A 16,507-nucleotide genomic window follows, 5' to 3' on the forward strand; every position below is an offset into this window, starting at 1 on the left:
AGTCTGCATTATGTATATTCACGAATACAACCTAAACTTTACTATTGATCCTACTATATTTTGGATTGTAGACCCAACTATCGTCTGTACTATAGACACGACTACAGTCTGGAATACATACCAGACCCGATTTTAGTTTGGATTAAATTCCCGAATATAACCTAATCTATAGACTATGGTCTGGACTATTGGCCGTACTATTGTTTGGACTATAAACAATACTGTAGACCCGATTCTACTCAGTACTATAGACCCAACAATAGTCTGGAATATAGACGCGACTATAGTTTGGACTATAGAATATAGAGTCGACTACAGTATTGAGTAGCGTCAGGTTCCACTATATTCTCAACTATAGATTTGACTATATTTTGTAATATAACTTCGATAACCGTCTGTACTACAGACACGACTAAAGTCTTTACTATTTAATCAAGTATATAATTGACTATAGAATCAACTTCATTCTATACTATAGACCCGAAAATAGTCTGGACTATAGAACCGACAATAGTGTGGACGATGGACTCAACTATGCTTTTGGTTATAGTTTGGACTATAATGTTTACTATAGACCCGATTATAGTCTGGATTATATTGCCGAATACAACCTAAAATTAACTATTGACCCTACTATAGTTTGGACCACTTTTTGGACTATGAACAAGATTTTAGACCCAAATATAGTCTGTACTATAGGCACGACTATAGTCTGGAATATATACCCGACTACAGTTAGCATTATAGATCTTAACTATAGTCGGACTATAGACCCGATTATAGCTTGGATTAAATTCCCTAATATAACCTACGCTATAAACTATGGTCTGGACTTTTGGCCCTACCATTGTTTGGACTATGAACAATACTGTTGACCGGATTATACTCAGTACTATAGACCTAACTATAGTCTGGAATATAGACGCGACTATAGTCTGGACTATATAGGAGTAGTCAAGAGTATAGAAAGAACTAAAGACCTATATATATAAAGCACTATAGACTCGAGTATACCTTTTTAACAACAAACGATATTGTTATTCTAATTTAAAATTCGATTTTCATTTATTTGCAAAGTTTTCAAAAAATTGTCCTTATTTTTAAGCAGATGGGCAAGGTTCAGTCCATTTCCATTGATCGAAAGGTACGCAAGCACCCTTAGCTGAGTCGAAACCTTCAGCATCGGGACAACGTACAGATTCAGCAGCGGCACCAGCAGATTTACACAACCAATAGTGAGTGGGATCCCAGAAGTTACGAACGGGTACATTTAAATTTTTGGCGGTACATTCGGGTTGATTATTGCCATCGGGATCACAGGCCAAAACGCAGGCAATGGCAAAAGCCAATATAGCGAAAAAGATAACTGAAAAGAGATATACATTTTTATTAGATTTGTTGTAATTAATAGACACGCACACTAATATAACTATGTTCAAGTTTTTTTTCTATAACAATTTCTTTCTATTTACCAGATTTCATGTTTATGTTTGTTATTAGTAGCGTCTGTAGTACTCTGTAGTATCTATGTACTTGCTGAATTGTTTCAGTTTTCTGTAGTATTTATACTAACTTTTTTTAGTGGAGCTCACCTTTTTTTGCTCAAAATATTTGCAAAAAAATTGTTATCAATATGTATTTTTTAATAGTTGATAACACCAATGTTTAATTGAACTTTATTTGAAAATGTGAAAATTTAGTGGCAATTTTTAACAACGATTTTGGCAAACTACATTTTCAGTGAATACTTCCTGACTTCCTAAGGGGTCTTCATTCAAAAGTTGTTCTAGTTTTTGATTGATAAATGATAATGAATGTACTAGGTCATTTCTTCAAAAGGCCTATCAATATAATATTTGTTTAACATTTTTAAAAATTAATACATACTATTTTTAGAATTCACAGAGTATAGACATAACTTTATTCCAGACTATAGACTACACTTTAGTCCAGACTATAAGCTAGAGACTAGTCGCTTGACTATAGTATATAGTCTGTATAATAGACTACAGAAAAGACTATATAACAGACTATACAAAAGAATATAGTCCAGACTATATAATGGACTAAAGTCCAGACTAAATAATAGACTATAGTCCATAGACCATAGAAAGGACTACAGAGTCTATTATATTTGAGATTTTAGATTAAACTATAGTTCAAACTATAGAATAGACTATAGTCCAGATCATAGACTAGATTATAATCCAGAACATAGATTCGACTATAGTCCAGACTATAGGCCAGAGACTAGTCGCTTGACAATAGTATATAGTCTGTATAATAGACTACAAAAAAGACTATAGTCCAGACTATATAAAATACTGTACAAAAGAATATAAATAAAATACAACACTATAGTTCATAGACCATAGAAAGGACTACAGAATAGAGTATATTTCAGATTTTATAATATACTACAGTGCAAACTATAGAATAAACTTTAGTCCAGACTAATGATTAGACAATAGAGTCCAGACCATAGACTTGATTATAATCCAGAACATAGATTCAACTATAGCCCAGACCATAGAAAAGAGTTTAATCCAAGCTATAGAATAACTAAAATTCATACAGTAGGATAGACTATATACGAGATTATATACTAGAGTATAGTCCACACTATAGAATAGACTATAATCCAAGACTATAGACTAGACCATAGTCCAGAATATAAAATAGACTATAGTCCAGACTATAGAATATACTATAGTCCACAATTATAGTCGAGACTATAGACTAGACTAGACTAAGTCCAGACTGCAAAATAGACTATAGTTCAGACTATATTCCATACTATAGTTCAGTCTATAGAATATATGATATCCAGTCTTTGGAATAGACTATAGTCTAGACTATAGACTAGATTTTAGTGTAAAACCATAAACTACATTGTAGAATATACTATAGCATAGACCATACTATTGTCTATAATCTAGACTTTTGTCTAGTCTAACCTGTCTCATCTATATACTATTCTATAGTTTGGACTATAGTCTAAATTATATTCAACTCTATTCCAAATCATAAAGTAAACTATAGACCATATACTAGTCTAGATTATAGTCCAAACTTTAAACAACATTATTTTATTTAAACCTATAGACTATAGTCCAAACTTTGTACTAGGCTATAGACCAGACTGTAACTAAACTATATTCCAAACTATAGAATAGATTATAGGAGAGATTATTGTTTAGACTATAGATTAAGCTATAGTCCAGAATATAGACTATACTATAGTATAGACTAGACTATAGACAAGACCATAGTCAAGACTTTAGACTATAGTCCACACTACAGCAAAAACTTTTCAAAATAAAACATTTTTATTTTGCAATTGAAATTAACATTTATTCGTTATTCACAATAGTAAGGTATGTATTTAATTTTAAGCGGCAGCCTCTGGACATGGTTCAGTCCATTGCCATTCATCAAACGAAACACAAGCACCCTTAGCAGAATCGAAACCTTGTGAATCGGGACAACGTACCGACTCAGCAGCAGCACCGGCCGATTTACACACCCAATAATGAGTGGGATCCCAGAAGTTACGTATGGGTACATTTAAATTACTGCTTGTACATTCTGGCTGATTATTGCCATCAGGATCACAGGCCAAAACACCGGCAACAGCAAGGACCAAAATAGTGAAAAGGATTACTAAAGAAAAAAACAAATTTAAGTTTTTGTTAGGTTACGGAAAACGTAGTTTACTTACCAGTTTTCATGTTGTGCAAATTTTGAGGTGTGTACCTTAGTTTCAATGCTACTAGGGAAGTTATAGATGTTTTCTAGTTTAGTTTAGTATTTATATAAAAAGTTGTAAAATTACTTCCATTACAATTTGAAGTTTACTAATATGTTTTGAAAAACATGTGTTTTCAATTTGTTAACACAATTGTAAAATTGAACTACATATTTATTAACAAAATTGCTCAATTAAAGTCCTAAAATGCATTTGCTCTTCATATCGAAACATCAAGGAAAAATTTATTTTTAATTGCATTCACTTATATATAACATCGGAATAAAATTTATAATAGTTGTTCATAAAACTTATTTCAAATGAATTTTGTATGATTTAGGATTCAAGCTCCAATTTCTCCCTATTTTCGCCAATCGTTACCTAGTTAGTAAGTTAGTTAGTTAGTTAGTTAGTTAGTTAGTTAGTTAGTTAGTTAGTTAGTTAGTTAGTTAGTTAGTTAGTTAGTAGTTAGTTAGTAGTTAGTTAGTTAGTTAGTTAGTTAGTTAGTTAGTTAGTTAGTTAGTTAGTTAGTTAGTTAGTTAGTTAGTTAGTTAGTAGTTAGTTAGTTAGTTAGTTAGTTAGTTAGTAGTTCGTTAGTTAGTTAGTTAGTTAGTTAGTTTAGTTAGTTAGTTAGTTAGTTAGTAGTTAGTTAGTTCGTTAGTAGTTAGTTAGTTAGTTAGTTTAGTTAGTTAGTTAGTTAGTTAGTTAGTTAGTTAGTTAGTTAGTTAGTTAGTTAGTTAGTTAGTTAGTTAGTTAGTTAGTAGTTAGTTAGTTAGTTAGTTAGTTAGTAGTTAGTTAGTTGTTAGTAGTTAGTTAGTTAGTAGTTAGTAGTTAGTTAGTTAGTTAGTTAGTTAGTTAGTTAGTTAGTTAGTTAGTTAGTTAGTAGTTAGTTAGTTAGTTAGTTTAGTTAGTTAGTTAGTTAGTTAGTTAGTTAGTTAGTTAGTTAGTTTAGTTAGTAGTTAGTTAGTTAGTTAGTTAGTTAGTTAGTTAGTTAGTTAGTTAGTTAGTTAGTTAGTTAGTAGTTAGTTAGTTAGTTAGTTAGTTAGTTAGTTAGTTAGTAGTTAGTTAGTTAGTTAGTAGTTAGTTAGTTAGTTAGTAGTTAGTTAGTTAGTTAGTTAGTTAGTTAGTTTAGTTAGTTAGTAGTTAGTTAGTTAGTTAGTTAGTTAGTTAGTTAGTAGTTAGTTAGTTAGTAGTAGTTAGTTAGTTAGTTAGTTAGTAGTTAGTTAGTTAGTAGTTAGTTAGTTAGTAGTTAGTTAGTTAGTTAGTTAGTTAGTTAGTTAGTTAGTTAGTTAGTTAGTTAGTTAGTTAGTTAGTTAGTTAGTTAGTTAGTAGTTAGTTAGTTAGTTAGTTAGTAGTTAGTTAGTTAGTTAGTTAGTTAGTTAGTTAGTTAGTTAGTTAGTTAGTTAGTTAGTTAGTTAGTTAGTAGTTAGTTAGTTAGTAGTTAGTTAGTTAGTAGTTAGTTAGTTAGTTAGTTAGTTAGTTAGTTAGTTAGTTAGTTAGTTAGTTAGTTAGTAGTTAGTTAGTTAGTTAGTTAGTTAGTTAGTTAGTTAGTAGTTAGTTAGTTAGTAGTTAGTTAGTTAGTTAGTAGTTAGTTAGTTAGTTAGTTAGTTAGTTAGTTAGTTAGTTAGTTAGTTAGTTAGTTAGTTAGTTAGTTAGTTAGTTAGTTAGTTAGTTAGTTAGTTAGTTAGTTAGTTAGTTAGTTAGTTAGTTAGTTAGTTAGTTAGTTAGTTAGTTAGTAGTTAGTTAGTTAGTTAGTTAGTTAGTTAGTTAGTTAGTTAGTTAGTTAGTTAGTTAGTTAGTTAGTTAGTTAGTTAGTAGTTAGTTAGTTAGTTAGTTAGTTAGTTAGTTAGTTAGTTAGTAGTTAGTTAGTTAGTTAGTTAGTTAGTTAGTTAGTTAGTTAGTTAGTTAGTTAGTTAGTTAGTTAGTTAGTTAGTTAGTTAGTTAGTTAGTTAGTTAGTTAGTTAGTTAGTAGTTAGTTAGTTAGTTAGTAGTAGTTAGTTAGTAGTTAGTTAGTTAGTTAGTTAGTTAGTTAGTTAGTTAGTTAGTTAGTTAGTTAGTTAGTTAGTAGTTAGTTAGTTAGTAGTTAGTTAGTTAGTTAGTTAGTTAGTTAGTTAGTTAGTTAGTTAGTTAGTTAGTTAGTTAGTTAGTTAGTTAGTTAGTTAGTTAGTTAGTTAGTTAGTTAGTTAGTTAGTTAGTTAGTTAGTTAGTTAGTTAGTTAGTTAGTTAGTTAGTTAGTTAGTTAGTAGTTAGTTAGTTAGTTAGTTAGTTAGTTAGTTAGTTAGTTAGTTAGTTAGTTAGTTAGTTAGTTAGTTAGTTAGTTAGTTAGTTAGTTAGTTAGTAGTTAGTTAGTTAGTTAGTTAGTTAGTTAGTTAGTTAGTTAGTTAGTTAGTTAGTAGTAGTTAGTTAGTTAGTTAGTTAGTTAGTAGTTAGTTAGTTAGTTAGTTAGTTAGTTAGTTAGTTAGTTAGTTAGTTAGTTAGTTAGTTAGTTAGTTAGTTAGTTAGTTAGTTAGTTAGTTAGTTAGTTAGTTAGTAGTTAGTTAGTTAGTTAGTAGTTAGTTAGAACAGAACAGAACAGACTACAGTCCAGCCTAGCCAATAGGCTCCAGATTATACTTTAGAATAGACAATTCTTTTGACTTTAGTTATTATAGTCCAGACTATTGAATAGACTATGGTCCAGACTATTGAGTAGACTATGGTAGGTAGGTAGCTTGATAGGATGATGTACACTACATAAAATCCGAAGAAATACACCGAGGCCACTATCGGACCTGTTGTGTGCTCCTTATCATGAAAAAAAGGAGGGAAATGAATGAATTATTTTTCAGTGTTCATAAACACAGTCCAATCAGTGTTAGTCAGGAATGTTATTTCCGGAATAACATCACCTCCAATATACTTGGATCCAAGGCGAATAGACTATAATGTGAAGTCATTTCATTTTGCGGCGAATACATGAAATTTTGTATATATGTAGTTTGACAGCGTCGGGTTTGAGAGAGAATTTTTTTTATATTGAGTTTGACAACTTCGGGCTAAATTTCCATGGACAAAAAAACAATCAGCTGTTGAAATGACTTCACCATAGGATCTTCGTGGTTCTACCCACTGTTTCATTATTCCAAGAGGCCTTATGGGATTCTCTCACCCATATTTTTAGTTCAGCTTTTGTTGCGTCGAATGGTTTCGAGTATACTATAGTCCTGACTATAGAATACACTATAGTCCAGATCATAGAATAGGCTGTAGTCCATACTATAGAATAGACTAAACTAAAGTAAAGGCTTTAAACATCACAGCAGATAAACCTTTATTATATATAGACTATAGCCTTTATTATAGGTAAAACTATATTCCAAACTAAGCAGTAGACTGATGACCATACTGCAACTAACCTATAGTGAGTGAATATAAGACTGTAGTCCAGATAATTGACTGAATTATCATTTACACTATAAACTAGACTTTAGTCCGAATTTTAGATTAGACTATGGTACAGACTATATTACTTATATTTCTAAGAATACAATTTTTTATTGCCTAAAATTGGGAAACTGACTAACTTTCAATTTAGGTCAAAAGTCCTACTAATAAACTTCTAATTAAACCTCGATTTTAAACCTTAAGGAAACAATTAGAATTTCATAAAAAACGTTTTTTCATTTATTTGTCTTCAACAAATTATCATTATATTTAAGCAGAAGGGCAAGGTTCTGTCCATTTCCATTGATCGAAGGGTACGCAAGCACCCTTGGCTGAATCGAAACCTTCAGCATCGGGACAACGTACAGATTCAGCAGCGGCACCAGCAGATTTACACAACCAATAGTGAGTGGGATCCCAGAAGTTACGAACGGGTACATTTAAATTTTTACTGGTACATTCAGGTTGATTGTTGCCATCGGGATCGCAGGCCAAAACGCAGGCAATGGCGAAAGCCAAAATAGCGAAAAAGATAACTGGAAAAATAAGTTAAAATAATGTAAATTGGATGCGATATAACTAAACTTAGTGTGAAGAATTTTGTATTGTTAAATATTTACCAAATTTCATTTTTGATTTTTTTTTGGCTCTGTAGTAGTCAAGGGAACTAGGGTACTTGATAATAATTTGAAAATTTGTCTGCTATTTATATCAAAATTTTATATTTTAGTTTGCAAAATTTGCTACATTTATCTATTTGATAAAAAACAGTTGTTTTAATTAAACTAAATTTGGAAAGTGTTAATGAAAATACTAATGTTTTTATAATAGAATTTAAGAAAAGAGGATCATTTACAAAATAGTTAGAGGCTTATATAGTTAGAGGCTTCAGGTCAAGATGCTATCCATACCCATTGATCAAATGGTACACATTCACCCTTAGCAGAATCGAAACCTTGAGAGTCGGGACAACTTGTCTAGTATTTAGAACAAACATCTTGAAAAATTACATTGTTAAAAGATATCTACTCTTTAAGTTTAAAGTACATTTGTTTTATTTTTTACTCATTGTAACCAGACACTTGCGAAATTTTCATAATTATAGTATTTTTTCGACAAACATTGTCAATTAAAGTCAAAAATACATTTTAAATTGGTTAGAAACTAAAATTTTGAATGAAAGTTTGCAAATCGATAAGATTACTATTAAAATTTTACAAGTGTCTGGTTACAATTAAAGAAAAACTTATATACTTCAGACTCAAGTAATAGATATTTCTAAACAATGTAATTTCACAAAATTTTGATATAAATACCAAACCACACCCGACTATAGCAATAAGTTTTCCATTAACGTTGCATATCAAAGGAAGCACAACACAAATTAAAACAAAATGAAATCGGGTAAGTTAACTTTTCCGATTTTGAATATACATCCCTAACCATTTTCTCCACAGTTATCTTTTTCGCAATTTTGGCTTTAACTTTTGCCTGCGTCTTGGCCTGTGATCCGGATGGCAATAATGAACCTCAATGTTCAAGCAGCAATTTGAATGTACCCATTCGTAACTTCTGGGACCCTACTCGCTACTGGTTATGTACAGCTGCCGGTGCTGCTGCTGAGTCGGTACGTTGTCCCGATTCAGAAGGTTTTGATTCTGCTAAGGGTGCATGTGTACCATTCGACCAATGGGTATGGACCCCACCTTGTCCTGAAGCATCCGCCTAAATATATGATTTGTCAATGATATTGAAAATTAATAAAATCTGATAGAAAATAATAAAGCTTAAAAATGTTATGCATTAGTAAAACATTACCTGTTTCCAAGCACGGAACGAGACTATATACAAGTCCATATTCTAGATTCGACTGGACGAGACTATAGTCTACATTATAGACTATAGTGTACACTACAAACAAGGCTGTTGTCTGGACTTTAGAAAAGGTTAAAGTCTGGTCTATAGACAAGACTAAGTGTGGACTATAGACAAGACTATAGTCTGGACTAAAGACTAGACTACAGTCTGGACTATAGACTAAAATATAGTCTGCACTATAGACTAAAATATAGTCTGGACTATAGACTAGACTATAGTTTGGACTATAAACTAGACTATAGTCTGGACTATAGACAAGACTATAGTCTGGACTATATACAAGACTATAGTTTGGACTATAGACTATAATCTGGACTAAAGACAAGATTATAATTTGAACTATAGGCAAGACTATTGTCTGGATAAGACTATAGTCAGGACTATAGACAAGACTATAGTCTGGACTATAGACAAGAATATAGTCTGGATTATTTACAAGATTATAGTCTGGATTATTTAAAAGATTATAGTCTGGACAATAGACAAAACTATAGTATGGACTATAGGCAAGTTTATAGTCTAGACTATAGACAAGACTATAGTCTGTACTATAGACAAGACTATAGTCCAGACTATAGACAAGACTATAGTCTGAACTATAGAAAAGATTGTAGTCTGAACTATAGAAAAGACTATAGTCTGGACTATATAGTGTAGACTATAGTCTAGACTATAGACAAGATTATAGTCCAGACTGTAGACAAGACTATAGTCTGGATTATAGACAAGACTATAGTCCGGTCTATAAACATGACTATAGCCTAGACCATATACGGGACTACAGTCTGGACTATAGACAGTACTATAGTCTAGACTATAGTCTGGACTATAAATAAAACGATTCTCCAGACTATAGAGAAGACTATAGTCTGGACTACAGAAAAGTCAGGATGAAAAAGAAGACTATTATCTGAACCATAGATAAATTATAGTCTGAACTGTAAACAAGGCTTTAACCTAGACTATAGAAAAAATTATAGACAAGAATATAATCTGGACTAAGATATATCGATCTTCATAATTTTGAAGATCTGAAACTAAGTGAGATTTAAATTATTAAATATGATCATATATGATCATAAGATCATAGATTCTCCATGATCTCTATCATTTTTCTGTTATCTCAAAAAATTTTTGCTCGCCAAGTTCATCAAGTTTTCTATCTTTTTACATATAAAAATACATATTTCTTTTCACCTTGTGCAAAAATGTTACAAATATTTTCCATTAAAATTGCACACAAGTACTCGTGTTACTCATCATTGGCAAAAAATATGTAGTAATTTTTATTAATAGTTCAATTAAAAACGTGTATGTCGTCAAATTGATAACAAACTGAAATAATTAGAGTTGCATTAAATTTACTATTTGATAAAAAAAGTTCATAAAAGTAAAATTCTTTACAACTAAATTAACTGTAAATATGTAATATTTTCTTCACATCTTACTATAAATAGCAATGCACCAAGTGAAGTTACAACAAGTTGCTATTATTCACCAAAGAACCGCGATTTTTATTTCAACAATTAAAGCAAACATGAAGTCTAATAGTAAGTTGTTAGAAAATAGACATTTTGATTCTCGCTTCTATATAACAATTACTGTAACTATTTCCTACTTATTGTAGTCATCTGCTTGACCATCTTGTCATTGGCTGTAGCCGGTGTTTTATCCTGTGATCCTGATGGCAATAATGAACCTCAGTGTTCTAGAAACAATTTAAATATACCCATTCGTAACTTCTGGGACCCCACTCACTACTGGTTGTGTAAATCGGCCGGTGCTTCTGCTGAGTCGGTACGTTGTCCTGATTCTCAAGGTTTCGATTCCGCTAAGGGTGAATGTGTTTCATTCGAAGAATGGAAGTGGGTTGAACCATGTCCAGAAGCCGCTGCTTAATAAATATTATATACTTGTAAAATTTATTAAAAGAAAATAGCCAAATATATATATAGCAGATTTTTCCAGCAGTAATATTATTGGTTTAAATTGTTATTAAACATATACTATAGAAAAGTCTATAGTCCTCGTTATGGAACAATCTAAAGTCAGAACTATAGTCTAAACTATAGACAAGACTATAGTCTGGACCGTAGACAGGACTAGAGAGAGGACTAGGGTATGGTATATGAAGACAAAACTATAGTCTGGTCTGTGAACAAGACCATAGTTTGGACTAGACAAGACTATGGTCTGGACTAAAGACAAAGCTGTAGTCTGGACTATAAACAAGATTATAGTCTATAGTCCAGAATGGACTACATTATGGGCAAGGATATTGTCAGGATTATAAGCCAGATTAAAGTCTGGACTATTGACTATTTTACAGTCCGGACTATAGAACACTCTACAGTCTGGACTATAGAACTGTCTATAGTCCGGACTATAGCTCAGTCTATAGTCTGAACTTTAGTACAGTCTATAATCTGGGCTATAGTACAGTCTATAGTCTGGACTATAGTACAGTCTATAGTCTGGACTATAGTACAGTCTATAGTCTGGACTATAGTACAGTCTATAGTCTGGAATATAGAACAGTCTATAGTCTACACTATAGAACAGTCTATAGTCTAGACTATAGAACAGTCTATAGTCAGCACTATCGAACAGTCTATAGTCTGGACTATACAACAATCTATAGTCTGGACTATAGAACAGTCTATAGTCTGGAATATAGAACAGTCTATAGTATGGACTATAGAACAGTCTATAGTTTAGACTATAGAACAGTATATAGTCTAGACTATAGAACAGTCTATAGTCTGCACTATCGAACAGTCTATAGTCTGGACTATAGAACATTCTATAGTCTGGACTATAGAACATTCTATAGTCTGGACTATAGAACATTCTATAGTCTGGACTAAAGAACAGTCTATAGTCTGGACTATAGAACAGTCTATAGTCTGGACTATCGAACAGTCTAAGTCTGGACTATAGAACATTCTATAGTCTGGACTATAGAACATTCTATAGTCTGGACTATAGAACATTCTATAGTCTGGACTATAGAACAGTCTATAGTCTGGACTAAAGAACAGTCTATAGTCTGGACTATACAACAATCTATAGTCTGGACTATAGAACAGTCTATAGTCTGGACTATAGAACAGTCTATAGTCTGGACTATAGAACAGTATATAGTTTGCACTATAGAACAGTCTATAGTCTGCACTATAGAACAGTCTATAGACTGGACTATAGAACAGTCTATAGACTGGACTATAGAACAGTCTATAGACTGGACTATAGAACAGTCTATAGTCTGGACTATAGTACAGTCTATAGTCTGGACTATAGTACAGTCTATAGTCTGGAATATAGAACAGTCTATAGTCTACACTATAGAACAGTCTATAGTCTAGACTATAGAACAGTCTATAGTCAGCACTATCGAACAGTCTATAGTCTGGACTATAGAACAGTATATAGTTTGCACTATAGAACAGTCTATAGTCTGCACTATAGAACAGTCTATAGACTGGACTATAGAACAGTCTATAGACTGGGCTATAGTACAGTCTATAGTCTGGACTATAGTACAGTCTATAGTCTGGACTATAGTACAGTCTATAGTCTGGACTATAGTACAGTCTATAGTCTGGAATATAGAACAGTCTATAGTCTACACTATAGAACAGTCTAAGTCTGGACTATAGAACATTCTATAGTCTGGACTATAGAACATTCTATAGTCTGGACTAAAGAACAGTCTATAGTCTGGACTATACAACAATCTATAGTCTGGACTATAGAACAGTCTATAGTCTGGAATATAGAACAGTCTATAGTATGGACTATAGAACAGTCTATAGTTTAGACTATAGAACAGTATATAGTCTAGACTATAGAACAGTCTATAGTTAGCACTATCGAACAGTCTATAGTCTGGACTATAGAACATTCTATAGTCTGGACTATAGAACATTCTATAGTCTGGACTATAGAACATTCTATAGTCTGGACTATAGAACATTCTATAGTCTGGACTATAGAACAGTCTATAGTCTGGACTATAGAACAGTCTATAGTCTGGACTATAGAACAGTCTATAGTCTGGACTATAGAACAGTCTATTGTCTGGACTATCGAACAGTCTAAGTCTGGACTATAGAACATTCTATAGTCTGGACTATAGAACATTCTATAGTCTGGACTATAGAACATTCTATAGTCTGGACTATAGAACAGTCTATAGTCTGGACTAAAGAACAGTCTATAGTCTGGAATATAGAACAGTCTATAGTCTGGACTATAGAACAGTATATAGTTTGCACTATAGAACAGTCTATAGTCTGCACTATAGAACAGTCTATAGACTGGACTATAGAACAGTCTATAGACTGGACTATAGAACAGTCTATAGACTGGACTATAGAACAGTCTATAATCTGGACTATAGAACAGTCTATAATCTGGACTATAGAACTGTCTAAAGTCTGGACTATAGAACAGTTTATATTCTGAACTATAGAACAGTCTATAGTCTGAACTATAGAACAGTCTATAGTCTGGACTATAGTACAGTCTATAGTCTGGACTATAGTACAGTCTATAGTCTGGACTATAGAACAGTCTATAGTCTGGACTATAGAACAGTCTATAGTCTGGTCTATAGAATAGTCTATAGTCTGGACTATAGAACAGTCTATAGTCTGGTCTATAGAATAGTCTATAGTCTGGACTATAGAACAGTCTATAGTCTGGACTATAGTACAGTCTATAGTCTGGACTATAGAACAGTCTATAGTCTGGTCTATAGAATAGTCTATAGTCTGGACTATAGAACAGTCTATAGTCTGGTCTATAGAATAGTCTATAGTCTGGACTATAGAACAGTCTATAGTCTGGACTATAGAACAGTCTATAGTCTGGACTATAGAACAGTCTATAGTCTTTACTAGAGAATAGTCTATAGTCTGGACTATAGAATGGTCTATAGTCTGGACTTTAGAACAGTCTATAGTCTGGACTATACAACAGTCTATAGTCCAGACTTTAGGACGGTTTATACATTTTATACCTTTTGAAGTTATCAAGCAAATTTATAAAAGAAAATTTTTTTCTGTTGAAATTTGGTACATTATTTGTTAAATTTTGTTTTCTTCCATTTTCAGAAATAATTCGATTGCCTGCTTACGCGCTAAAGCTCAAGAACATCAAGCTCGTCTATTGAACAGTGGCCTATTTTTACAAGTCCGCTCCTTTGCAGATCTACAGCAGCGGCATCAACAACATTTAAATAAAACCCACAATCATTTACAAAATAATAATAAGAATAGTGATGTAAAAGCATTGATTAAACAGCAAACGGATAAAATTCTAGAAAAAGAAGAAGAGAAGGGAGAGAACATAAAAAACAAAAATGAAATTTAACAGAAGTAAATTTATAAAAAATAATTTTGGATTTTTTTGGTTGTTTGCAAAATAAGGATCTCTAATAAGAAATATATATTGTGAAACCAAGAACACATAAGATGTGTAAAGGGAAATTTTTGAAAATAATTAACAAAAGATTTATACATAAAATAGTGTTAAGAAATTTTTAATAAATAATTTTTAATTAATAAAAGAAAAACGTATTTAAAGAAAAAAAAGTTTATTATTATTATTTATATTATTTTCAAATTTAAGGGAGTAACTGGCGATGAGAGATACATACAGTTTTTAATAAAGATTATTTTAGATTTTTGATTTTGAGATTTTTGATATAAATTTTTTTAAAGAGAAGTATAAATATTTTTTTATAATATATAATACTAATAATATATAAATTTTCGTATTCGGACCAAGTTTTTGATTGCAAATCGAAAATTTTGAAATTTTTATCATATGGCAGCGCTATATGCTCACCAGCACCCTAACATGTGCTAACAAATCATTTAAATGTTGATTCAAAATATTTACCATATGGTAACGCTCTAGTTTCTATGAGCACCTAAAATTATGCTGTAAAATGTGTAAACTGAAACTCACCTCGTCATATGGTGGCAAACTGCGCTTTAACATATCGTCGATAAAACAGTTCAACAACAACATTTATGTAAACACACTATATGTGTAGAAACGCCCTTAACAATTAAAAACACGTCAGTGTTGCATTTTGTAAACAAAAAATTATTTTATTTATTTCACAGACACCGGCATTTCTAGAACAAATTTAATTAAATTATTTAAGGAAAAATGTTAATTTATAAATTACTTATAAGTTCCTTAATGGTAATGGCGTTGGCCTCCTCTCCCGAGGAAGAACAAGGCGTACGCTATGCCAATCGCTGTGAAACTTGCAAAATATTGGCCACTGAACTGCAGGAAAGACTCAAGGAAACTGGCAAATCTCATGATGTTATAGAGATAGGGTAGGTGTTGGAGAAACTAAACATATGTTAGTTTTAATAACTAAAATTCTTATTTAATTAGTTACTCACTGGACGATGTTAAACCCAAGAAACGCACTGAGTACCGACGCAGTGAATTGCGCCTGCTGGAATCTACGGAGAATGTTTGTGATAGAATTTTGGAATATAATCTCCATAAAGAAAGAAGTGATAGTACCCGTTTCGCTAAAGGCATGTCACAGACTTTTAAAACTTTGCATGGCCTGGTAGATAAAGGTGTTAAAGTGGATTTGGGCATTCCTTTAGAATTATGGGATAAACCTCCCGTAGAGGTCACACAAATGAAAAGTCAATGTGAAAATATGCTAGAGGAATATGAAGATGTCATTTCGGATTGGTATTTTAAGCAGCAGGATGAAAAAGATTTAATAGTTCACTTGTGTGAAGAACAAGTATTGGCTGTCGATGATAGAAAATGTCTAAAGGAAATATTGCCAGCAGCTAGTGAAGAAGATGAGGGGCAGGAGGAAAATACGAAAAATACGAAGAAAAAGACTAAGAAAACCAAAGAAGATAAGCAGGAATTGTAATAGAAACTATATTTACTTTCACTATTCCATTTTAAAGTCAATGTAGTAAAAACTATAGAAACATTTCAATTCAACAAATTTCTAGTACCTACATATATCAGTTTACATTAAAACCTTACAAGTTTTTATTTACATTTTGGTTCTTCCTGCCCATATTATTACACGTCACGTATCCTTATTGAAATTTAAGAATTTATTTTAGCTTTAAGTCCTAGAAATCATGTTTGCATTTGTCATCATGTAAATTTTACAAATATCAAATAAATCAATGATAGTAGATTTTAATATTAAGAACTAATCAAATAAAATAATTTAAAATAAAATTATGATCTTGGCTATTTTCATTTCCTTAATAATGAAACAACAATTTTTGAATCGTAGAAGTGTTTAATGCAAAATAATACATTATTTAACACAGCACGATGGAGCAGAATCGAACATTTTCGGAATTGTATTGTCTTGGGACTTCGCATCACCATATTTGACAAGCGAAAGATATATCATTTTCTCATCTAATCTTTTTTTTTCAC

The 16,507-nt window shown here is 31.6% G+C and overlaps 7 protein-coding genes across 8 annotated transcripts in view; 4 read left to right on the plus strand and 3 right to left on the minus strand.

Moving 5' to 3' along the window:
* LOC119608393 (putative protein TPRXL) overlaps window positions 1–14,575 on the plus strand; it is a 30,491-nt gene extending 15,916 nt beyond the window's left edge. For both annotated transcript variants that reach the window (XM_037962796.1, XM_037962797.1), the window contains exon 3: window positions 14,167–14,575. In XM_037962796.1, the coding sequence (XP_037818724.1) occupies window positions 14,167–14,425 (259 nt within the window). In that variant the 3' untranslated portion in view covers window positions 14,426–14,575. The remainder of the gene's footprint in view (window positions 1–14,166) is intronic.
* Window positions 1,038–1,564, minus strand: LOC119608402. Its single transcript, XM_037962805.1, has 2 exons — window positions 1,473–1,564; window positions 1,038–1,366 (listed from the first exon to the last, which is right to left on the minus strand). The coding sequence occupies exons 1-2, from the start codon at window positions 1,480–1,482 to the stop codon at window positions 1,101–1,103; spliced, it is 276 nt and encodes a 91-aa protein (XP_037818733.1). The 5' UTR covers window positions 1,483–1,564; the 3' UTR covers window positions 1,038–1,100.
* On the minus strand, window positions 3,333–3,779 carry LOC119608400. Its single transcript, XM_037962803.1, has 2 exons — window positions 3,722–3,779; window positions 3,333–3,663 (listed from the first exon to the last, which is right to left on the minus strand). Exons 1-2 carry the CDS (start codon window positions 3,729–3,731, stop codon window positions 3,392–3,394), a joined length of 282 nt encoding a protein of 93 aa, XP_037818731.1. The 5' UTR covers window positions 3,732–3,779; the 3' UTR covers window positions 3,333–3,391.
* On the minus strand, window positions 7,389–7,907 carry LOC119608403. Its single transcript, XM_037962807.1, has 2 exons — window positions 7,792–7,907; window positions 7,389–7,707 (listed from the first exon to the last, which is right to left on the minus strand). The coding sequence occupies exons 1-2, from the start codon at window positions 7,799–7,801 to the stop codon at window positions 7,442–7,444; spliced, it is 276 nt and encodes a 91-aa protein (XP_037818735.1). The 5' UTR covers window positions 7,802–7,907; the 3' UTR covers window positions 7,389–7,441.
* LOC119608398 lies at window positions 8,497–8,983 on the plus strand. The gene is made up of 2 exons (XM_037962802.1): window positions 8,497–8,575; window positions 8,629–8,983. The coding sequence occupies exons 1-2, from the start codon at window positions 8,566–8,568 to the stop codon at window positions 8,898–8,900; spliced, it is 282 nt and encodes a 93-aa protein (XP_037818730.1). The 5' UTR covers window positions 8,497–8,565; the 3' UTR covers window positions 8,901–8,983.
* LOC119608395 lies at window positions 10,355–11,023 on the plus strand. Its single transcript, XM_037962799.1, has 2 exons — window positions 10,355–10,599; window positions 10,677–11,023. Exons 1-2 carry the CDS (start codon window positions 10,509–10,511, stop codon window positions 10,946–10,948), a joined length of 363 nt encoding a protein of 120 aa, XP_037818727.1. The 5' UTR covers window positions 10,355–10,508; the 3' UTR covers window positions 10,949–11,023.
* Window positions 14,576–15,144: 569 nt separating the features above from the next.
* On the plus strand, window positions 15,145–16,300 carry LOC119608394 (protein canopy homolog 4). Its single transcript, XM_037962798.1, has 2 exons — window positions 15,145–15,408; window positions 15,470–16,300. Exons 1-2 carry the CDS (start codon window positions 15,233–15,235, stop codon window positions 15,975–15,977), a joined length of 684 nt encoding a protein of 227 aa, XP_037818726.1. The 5' UTR covers window positions 15,145–15,232; the 3' UTR covers window positions 15,978–16,300.
* Window positions 16,301–16,507: the final 207 nt, after the last annotated feature.

The sequence above is a fragment of the Lucilia sericata genome, unplaced genomic scaffold (assembly GCF_015586225.1).
Source record: "Lucilia sericata isolate MDLA Ls3-8-SP2 unplaced genomic scaffold, ASM1558622v1 Contig000830F_arrow, whole genome shotgun sequence".
Taxonomy (NCBI): domain Eukaryota; kingdom Metazoa; phylum Arthropoda; class Insecta; order Diptera; family Calliphoridae; genus Lucilia; species Lucilia sericata.